General features: G+C 36.3%; 1 protein-coding gene and 1 pseudogene across 1 annotated transcript; both read left to right on the top strand.

Annotated features, from left to right (window-relative positions):
- Window positions 1-1,112: 1,112 nt before the first annotated feature.
- Window positions 1,113-6,224, top strand: LOC131845779 (uncharacterized). Its single transcript, XM_059194868.1, has 2 exons — window positions 1,113-2,980; window positions 5,996-6,224. The coding sequence occupies exons 1-2, from the start codon at window positions 1,113-1,115 to the stop codon at window positions 6,222-6,224; spliced, it is 2,097 nt and encodes a 698-aa protein (XP_059050851.1).
- Window positions 6,225-6,957: 733 nt separating this feature from the next.
- Window positions 6,958-7,446, top strand: LOC131845778 (uncharacterized; annotated as a pseudogene).
- Window positions 7,447-10,161: the final 2,715 nt, after the last annotated feature.

Here is a 10,161-nt window from a genome sequence, read left to right as displayed (position 1 = left end):
TCTGTTCCTCGGCAAACTGTTGTAGTGGTTGTGGTGGCGGTATTATTTACGTAGGGTTTGTTCTATATTTTACCAAATTCAGTGGGTAGGTAAATTTAACTAATGTATTTTTTAATTTTCTTTGTATCTTGTGACGTTTTTAAAATTTTTACTTTTTCTATTATCAACCCACATTAAAAACATTTTCAATTATTTTCACTTGGTTGAGATTCGGCATTTCTGACAGTTATGACTTTGACAGCACTGACGTTGACAGTTGTTATATTGAAATAAGTATTTATGGTAGATTAGACTAAAATAGCCAACTTAGCCCATTTGGCATTATATTGATACAGCCATAGTTTTTAATATTGCCACCTAAATTTAATCTTTAAGTTATTGTTATTTTTGGTATTATTATGATGTAATTTCTCTTTTCATATGTACATATATATATTTATTATCAAATTCCAACTACTAGCAGGTAGACGCTCAGAGAAGAATATTAGTTTAATTTTTGTTTTTATATTATTGTTTTTCTTTTTTATATATATTGTATTTTGTATTTATATTTTTGTGCACACATGTATATTGATAGTGATGGTGATGACACGTTTAATTCTATTTCGGATCATACCAGCGATGACAGCTTTCACAGCGCGTCTCTTCCCTTGGATGAAATTTTAAATAATACCTTTTCTGAAGTACCTAAAAACTTTAATGCCGTTCACATTAACGCGCAAAGTATTCCTGCACACTTTCCTGAAATGCTTTCAACATTTAACGTAAATAATCTTCACGCTATCTTCATTTCCGAGACATGGCTAAAGCCGTGTCTTCCTTCAATTTCCTACTCTTTACCTGGTTTCCATCTTGTTCGCTGTGATCGCACTGGCAGAGGTGGCGGTGGTGTTGCCATATACCTGCGTTCCGATATCCCTTTCGTTTTGATTAATTCCTCTTTCAGCACTAATCCTTCCCATGAACCTGAGCATCTTTTTATAGAAGTCACACTCTCCCATACTAAAGTTCTTCTAGGAGTGTTCTATAGCCCGTCACCTACGGTTGACTATTTTTCCTTATTTGAGCAACTCCTAGAGAACCTCCTTCCTTCCTATAGTCATACCATTATTATGGGTGACTTTAACACCTGCCTTTTAAAAAATGACTCCCGGGCAAATCGTCTTCAATCTGTAGTCAACGCCTGCAACCTGCATATCCTACCTCTAAATGCTACCCATTTCTTTCCTAGCTGCAATCCTTCCTTGCTCGATTTAATCCTCGTCTCATCTCCTGACCTTGTCGCTAATTTTGGTCAGCTGCCTGCTGATGGTTTTTCCTTCCATAACCTTATTTACCTCTCCTATAAAATTCGTCCTCCTAAAATTAAACGTAAAATCCTTATGCAGCGCAATTTTGGTGCTATCGATATGGACTGTTTGCGCAAAGACGCCTCAGAATGTAGTTGGTCTACTATTGGTACTCTATCTGACGTAAACGATCAAGTTGAACGATTTAATAAATTAATTACAGATCTTTACAATAAACATGCTCCTGTCCGCCCTGTCAGGGTTAAGCATTTGCCTGCACCCTGGCTTACAGATGAGATCAAGACTATGATACTGAAAAAGAATAAAGCTAAGTCCAAATTTAGGTCAGACCCGGACAGATGTCGGAATGATTATATCAGCGCCAGGAATCTCTGTAATAGGATGTGTAGAGAAGCCCAAAGACGCCACATTCACAAATCCGTTGAAAACGGTGATCCAGCTAAAGTCTGGAAATTTCTCAAGTCACTAGGGGTTGGGAAAAAAAGTAATGATAACCCTGTTACTATGGATATCGAATGTCTCAACCAACATTTCTGTTCATCTCCTGCTATAGATATTACTGTAAAATCTAATACACTACGTAATCTTTCCTTCTTATCCACCCCTGACTGCTCTCCTTTTTTCTTTGATCAATTGACCGATTGTGATGTTGAGAAGAGTTTGCTTTCAATTTCTTCAAATGCTGTAGGTAGCGACAGCGTTAGTCGTAATATGATCTTGCCTATTCTTGATATCCTTTTGCCCTCCATTACTTTACTCTTCAATAAGTCTTTGTCCTCTGGCGTCTTTCCCTCCAATTGGAAAGATGCTTTCATTATTCCTCTTCCCAAAAAAAATATTCCTACCTCATTCGCCGATTATCGTCCTATTTCCATACTCCCTTTCCTATCCAAAGCCTTAGAACGTTTGGTTCAACTAAGGCTTAATTCATTCCTAACCAGACATAGTCTCCTAAATCCTTTACAATCTGGTTTCCGCCCCGGTCACAGTACGACTACCGCTCTTGTGAAAATAACTGACGATATTCGTCTTGGCATGGAGAACTCTCAGCTTACTGTTCTCACTTTACTTGATTTCTGTAACGCATTTAATACTGTGGATTTTGACATCTTATTAGGCCTATTATCCTCTCTCAACATATCTCCAACGGCTATTGACTGGTTTCGTAGTTACCTGTTGGGGCGTCGGCAGCGTATTCGCATCGATGACGCTCTGTCTTCGTGGTGCCTTACGTCAGCTGGCGTACCTCAGGGTGGTGTCTTATCTCCCCTTTTATTTGCATTGTTTATTAGCTCAATCACTTCAAAACTTCAGTCTTCCTACCATCTCTATGCAGACGATCTCCAAATCTACACTCAGGCTGGTCTGGTAGATATAACTCAAGCCATATCCACTATCAATGACGATCTTAGGCGTTTATCTGTTTGGAGTGAGTCATACGGCCTTGTTGTGAACCCTTCGAAGACACAAGCCATTATTATAGGTAGCCCCAGATATATTTCTCAAATTTCTTGGAATGACCTTCCGCCTGTAGTCTTCGACGGGGTTCTAATTGAATATAGGAAATCTGTTAAAAATCTTGGTATTGTATTTGATCGTACGTTGTCTTGGTCTCATCAAGTCTCTGAGGTTAGTAGGAAAATGTTTGCAGCTGCTGGTGGCTTGAACAGGTTGCGTAACTTTCTCCCTTTTGATACCAAAATTGCACTTGCTCATTCCTTACTCCTTCCTATCCTCGATTATGCTGACTGCTGCTACTTGGATCTCACTGAAGAGCAATTAAATAAACTTGAGCGACTTCAAAATTTATGTATTCGCTTCATATTTGGTCTGCGCAAATATGATCACATCTCCCAGTATCGTACTCAACTTAAGTGGCTCCCTATCCGTCTTCGTCGCAACTTACACATCCTATCACTCCTTTACAGCATTCTTTTTAACTCAGTTACTCCTTATTACCTAAAAGACTGTTTCACATTTCTCAGTGAGAACAACAGCCACTCCTCGCGTAATGTTAACTATCTCCGTCTAAGATTTCCCTCTCATTCCACTTCCTTCTATTCTAAATCCTTTTCTGTCCAGGCCGTTAGGTTGTGGAACTCACTGCCCTCTAGCATTCGGAGCATTCAATCGCTTGCCAGCTTTAAAGCCTCTGTCAAATCCCATTTTATATCTCTTTAATTAATTTCTTATTATTCTCCTTATCTCTTCTCTCCAAATGTATGTGTGTCTCTTATATATCTCTTCTTTCCGAATGTATGTGCACTATTAAGTATATGTATGTGTATGTATATATGTATTAATGTGTGTGTATGTTTATATTTATGTATATTTGAGTCATATATATTTATTTTTGTTTATTACGTGCGCCACCTACCCTGTTCTTATTTTTATTTCTCTATCCACCCAAAGGTAGTCTGGAAGAGATTGCTTAGCGATAAGACCGCCTTTTGTATCAGTGTATATTTTCCATTTTAATTGTTTTTTTTTTGTTTGTTTTTGTTCTGTAATTGGTGCAATAAAGAGTATAAATAAATAAAAATTGTTGCTCCATATCTAGCCACTATTTTTAATAAATGTATTGATAATGGCGTTTTTCCACATTTAATGAAATTTAGTAAATTAATCCCACTATTTAAATCAGGAGATAAATTTGAGCCAGGGAACTATAGACCTATATCTATTTTGCCAGTTCTAAGTAAGGTGTTTGAAAAGATAATGTTAAATCAAATGTTACAACACTTCAGGGTTAACGGACTGCTTCACAGTCAGCAATATGGTTTCACCGCCGGCAAGTCTACCACTGACGCAGGTGTTGCGCTAATGACACATATTTTCGAATCTTGGGAAAAGTCACAGGATGCACTCGGAGTTTTTTGTGACCTATCAAAGGCATTTGATTGTGTGGATCATAAAACGCTTTTGTACAAGCTCGAACATTATGGTATAAGAGATAATGATCTAAAATTAATGAGAACTTATTTAGAGGATAGGGTCCAAACTGTAGATATTGACGGTGTAAAATCTAAGGGAGCTAATATTAAGATGGGCGTTCCACAAGGGTCAATCTTAGGCCCCTTTCTCTTTTTAATCTACATAAATGACCTTCCCTTTATGGTAGAGAAAATTGCAGATATAGTGCTGTTTGCGGATGACACTTCGTTAGTGTTTAAAATTGGACGTCAAAGTAATCAATTAGACGATGTAAATTGTGCTATGTCTGCAATATTAAATTGGTTTACATGTAATAACCTATTATTAAATTCCAGCAAAACAAAGTGTATAAAATTTACACTTCCTAATGTAAGACTAATAAATACACAGTTATTGCTTAATGACGAAATAGTAAATTTTGTTAATGATACAGTTTTTTTAGGTATTACAGTAGACTCGAAATTACAATGGGGGCCCCATATTTCAAAATTGGCCAGTAGACTCAGTTCTGCTGCATATGCTATTAGAAGAATTAGGCGAATTAACCAGACGTGGCGACGGCTAAACTTGTATATTTTAGTTATTTCCATAGCATAATGTCTTATGGCATACTGCTGTGGGGTAAAGCAGCCGATATAAATACTATATTTGTTTTACAAAAGAGAGCCATACGTTCTATTGGGTTCAAGAGAGTCATTACGTCAGTGCTTTAAAGACTCAAATATCCTCACAGTTACTTCACAATACATTTATGAAAATATTATGTATACACGGAAGAACTTAGAGAGTTTTAAAAAACTCAAAGACTGTACAAGTAGAAACTTACGCAATATAAATAAGCTTATTTTACCTAAATGCCGTCTGCACAAAATCAGTAATTCATTCTATGGTAATTGCATAAGATTTTATAATAAACTGCCAGAATCTGCATTAAATCTGACAGAGAGGCAATTCAAATCTTATATTAAACAATTTTTATGTAAGAAAGCCTATTACAGGATAGACGAATTCACAGATGACAACATATCAAGTAAATAATTAGTTTATTAGCATACAACGTTATAATTTTATTTTCTCATTGCTTTCTTGATTTAATTGATTGATTTTAGAAATATGAAAGCGTAGCGGTTTTTGTATTAATTGCCGCATGCATTCTTATGTAAAATGTGAATACTATAACTATCAGATGGCAATTGTGAGTAGCTTTGACATAGTCTAGTGTTTTGAGTAGTCATGCTCACTAAAATGTCCAGACTTGTGGCGGCGTGGTGGGCCGGGTCATTGGGCTCCCTAAAATATGGTCGAGCGCAGTGATGGCTGGCTCATCCGTCATACTCGTGAACGGGTGCTGCTTGTAGGGACTGGTCTGCTCTAATCACTATGACTGATTTCCTCTTATTAATTGTTTAACCTGTTGGTTATGTATTCAATATTTTTTCTTTTTGAGTATTTAATTGAATTAGTGCTAATTGGTGGTTTGTATTCACACACTTAAACTTAAAAATGTAAAGTAATAATAAAATTATTTAAAAGAGCAACACGCAAGTTTCTTGCTCGTTATTCTTGTGATGAGACAGCTTTCCGCACGAGCGGTAGATTAAAAAATGTAATGACTATTCAAAAGTGCTTCAATGTAAGTTTATTTGAATAAATGATTTTCTATTCTATTCTATTCTATTCTATTCTATTCTATTCTATTCTTTCGCCGGTAACAGACGGCGAGGAGTTAATGAGTTTATTAACCTCCGCAGATGTGCTAACTCTGTGCTTCGTGCCATCTACTCCCACAACCACCACAAGGCCATCCCGGGTCCAGCACTTTTTAATCCCAAAATGACGCCGTGCAACCATGAACGCATCGTGCCTTACTTTTGTGAGAAACTCAGATATAGTGATACCACTGTTTCTGAGTGCAGTTTTGGCGAACCAGATTTTGTTCCTCAAGGCTTAATCGTGAAGCTTAACAAGAATAGGTCGTGACTTGTCAGTAACAATTTGGTGGCCAACCCGATGGCTTCTGCTGATATTGTTCGCTGAGAAGTAGGAGATTTTTAGTTTTTCGGTTACTACACTCACCACATCTTGAATGGAATTACCACCGCTATGCTCCTGAACTCCATGCAACAAGAGTATTTTACGGCGGCTCCGCATTTCAAAATGGTCCATTTGCTTAACCACCAATTCGACTTGCTACTGTAAGTTGCCCAAGGTTCCGTGATGAAGAATAGAATAGAATAGAATAGAAAATCATTTATTCAAATAAACTTAATTTAAGCACTTTTGAATAGTCATAACAATTTGTTTTTTATCTACCACTTGTTCGGAAAGCTGTCTCATCACAAGAAGAACGAGCAAGAAACTTGTGTGTTGCTCTTTTAAATAATCCTTGTAAGTTTACATTTACAAGTCGAAACGTGTGAATACAAACTACCAAGAATAAGTTTATTTGCGGACAATGTTATAATTTTAATTTTCATACTGCTTTCTTGATATATGATAGCGTAATGGGTGGTCTAGTGTTGAATATTGCGAAAACCCAGTCAGTACATGGCTATGAATGTGCCAGATACCTCTGATAACAGTCCAATTTCCATTGAAGGGCAAATGATCACCATGTGTGATCAATATAAGTATCTGGGAAGTATAATGCACAACTCCGGGAATATAGAATGCAATATTCAACACCGAATGGCTGCAGCGTGGCTTAAATGGCGAGAAGTGACTGGTGTTACATGCGACAAGAGAATGCCTGTTAAACTCAAAGGGTTAATTTATAAAACAATTATAAGACCCGTTCTTATGTATGGCAGTGAAATATGGCCCGTAACCCAAAAGAACGTGCATACCATCCAAGTTGCTGAAATGAAGATGCTGAGGTGGATGTGCGGTATAACCAGGCTCGATAAAATCCGCAACGAGTACGTACAAGTCTGGCTGTTCGCAACATTGCTGAAAAATGCAGGAAAGTAGGCTGCGATGGTATGGACACGTGAAGAGAAAACCTCCTGATTACGTCGGAAGCCTGGCCCTGCAACTTTCTGTTTCTAGTCGAAGGGGCAGAGGCAGACCAAGGAAGGGATGGGAAGATGTTGTTGCTAGGGACATGATAGAGTGTGAGGTCTCTGAAGACGATGTCCGGGACAGGATAAAGTGGCGGACAAAAATAGGGAAAGCTGACCCAACCATCATGTGGGATATATAGCCAGGAAGAGAGAGGACTACTCTAATACTTAGGGGCGAGTGCAGATGGCACTCCAAACCCGCGGAAGGTCTTATGGAGCGACTCAAGGCCAATTCCCGCGTGACGGACACGATTTTATTCTGAGGGCACCGCTAGGGGTTCGAACCTCAGCTCAGGCCGTCGTAATTTGTTACGATGTGATGTTGGGGGCGCGATGGTTAGAGTAAACACACAGTAGGGTTGAACTTGGTTTATTCACTGTTACATCTTTAATTACTCTACCTTAGACTAATTACATAAACTATATATATAAGCTAGTGTGTGACCTACGTGTCGTTAGTTAAAACGTACACTGGCACAATCTTTTACTGAACGTGTTCATTCTCACGTACTATACCACATCTTCCTTGAAAAAGTAGGGTGTCTATTGTGAGGGTGTCCCCTCCCTCTGGAAGTATAACCTTACAAGGAAAATATAAAAATATCACCAAAGATTTACTTGATAATTTATACATAAAACAATTTATTCTAAAAATTTTTTCGTTCTATTCTTATGGACTAATATAACTTTTTTTTTATTATTTATTATTTTTACATTTGCTCCACAATCTTCTAATACTCTATATGGTCCTTTAAATAATTCACTAAATTTATTTCCAACCTCATTTTTTATTAACACTAAATCATTTTCTTTTTAGCTTATTTGGTTGGAAGTTCTGTCATATATTTCTTTTCTTAATATCTTAGACTTAATTAAATTATTTCTTGCCTCCCTTTGAGACATTTGTAATCTATATTTTAGTTCTAATGGATAATCGTCGTGCACATATAAAGGTTCAACATCATTACATAAGTTACTTGGTAATAAACATGTTTTTCCAAAAACCAATTCATAAGGGGAATATTTAGTAGACATATTAATTGTATTATTATAAGCAAAACACCAATATGGTATCCATGTACTCCAATTCTCGTGTTGGTTATTGGTTTGGATTCTTAAATAACTATCTAAATGTTTATGCCAATTCTCTAAACTCCCTATACTCTGGTGATGATAAGAAGTACTATTTAGTTTATTTATTTCCAGTAACTCACATACTTTAGTTAGAATTGAGTTCATAAACTCTGTTCCACAATTAGATACAATCTCCCTAGGTATGCTATATCTGAGAATAAAGTTTTCTACAAAGTTTCTAGCAACAGTTTCTGCTGACTTAGATACAATTGGGTATGCTTCTACAAATTTTGATAATTCACATTGTATTGTTAATATATACTTATAACCCTGTCTATCTATATCTAAAGGACCAACAATATCTAAAAAAACTTTATCTAATGCGGAAGTAGAAGTAGAAGTAATGACCATCTTTTCTTTGACGTTTCTATTAGAGTATTTCTGTTTCTGACAGTATTTACATTTTTTACATAATTCGCAATGTCATCATGCATCCTATTCCAAAAATATTTTCTTTTTATATTAGTAGTCATTCTAGTGATGCCTGCATGCCCACTCGTCGGTAGCAAATGAAAATCGTTTAGTTAATTCTTACCATTTCCCTGTCATCTATTTTTTTTACTCCTTGTAATATGCATAACCGCGGTAATGTATGATAACTGCGCGTGTGACGACATAACTCTCTCACTATTGACTTGTTGTCGTTATTTTTGATAATTATAATCTCAGAAATATTATTTTTCCTACACAATTCCCCAAGCTCCTGCAACGATTCGTCTATGCGTACCTTCGTTACTAAAGAATCCTGGTTAAAGTATATTATCGAATCCGTAAGGAAAACATCATTGTTAGCACGTATATCCTGATTTCCCACCATTTTTCTAAATATTTCCTTTCTACAAATATTTAATTCCACACTATTATGCGGCTTCTTTGTAATATCTACTATTCTAGGTAAATTATTCACCTGAGAACCTCTAGTTGCTCTATGTTGAGCTCGTGTTACTACCCCTATTTGGTATGTGTTAAAATTTTTCAGGTCATCGGACGTCATACTTATCCTTGACAAGGCGTCCGCTGTTACATTTTTTGAGCCACTAATATATTCTATAATAAAGTCATATTCCTCCAGACATAGTCTAAATTTGGTTAACCTACTGTTTGGTTCTTTCATGCCAAATAAATGCACCAAGGGCTTATGATCTGTAAAAATTTTAAATTTTCTGCCAAAGAGATATGGTCTGAAATGTTTAACAGCCCAAACAATTGCCAATAGTTCCTTATGGATTGTGGGGTAATTAATTTCAGACTTATTCAACTGCCTACTGACATATGCTACAGGTCTATTGTTCCCGTTTGATAATACTGCTCCAACTGCTATTCCTGAAGCATTTGTTTGGAGTATAAACATGTTTTCTTTTGAAAAATCAGGATAGTCCAGGATATTAGGTTCGCTAAGTAATTTTTTTAGCAGTTCGAACGATTTATGACATTCCTCTGTCCACTGAAAAACAACGTCTTTTTTACATAACTTATTTATTTCATACGCGATTGAAGAAAAATTCTTTATAAATTTGCGATAATAATTTGCAAATGCTATGAATCTTCTAACCTCATCCACCGACTTAGGTACAGGGTACTTCTGAATGACCTCAATCTTACTTTTGTCTGGAAAAATTCCATCTTTGGAAATAACATGTCCTAAATACAATATTTCTTTTTTCAAAAATATACATTTAGAAGGATTTAGTTTTAATTTGACATTTCTTAATCGTTCAAAA

Source organism: Achroia grisella, unplaced genomic scaffold, assembly GCF_030625045.1.
Source record: "Achroia grisella isolate CSIRO2021 unplaced genomic scaffold, CSIRO_AGI_Agris_v1 utg48434, whole genome shotgun sequence".
In the NCBI taxonomy this organism is placed as follows: Eukaryota; Metazoa; Arthropoda; class Insecta; order Lepidoptera; family Pyralidae; genus Achroia; species Achroia grisella.
Note: the sequence above shows the minus strand (reverse complement) of the source record. Positions and strands in the feature narration are given on the sequence as shown.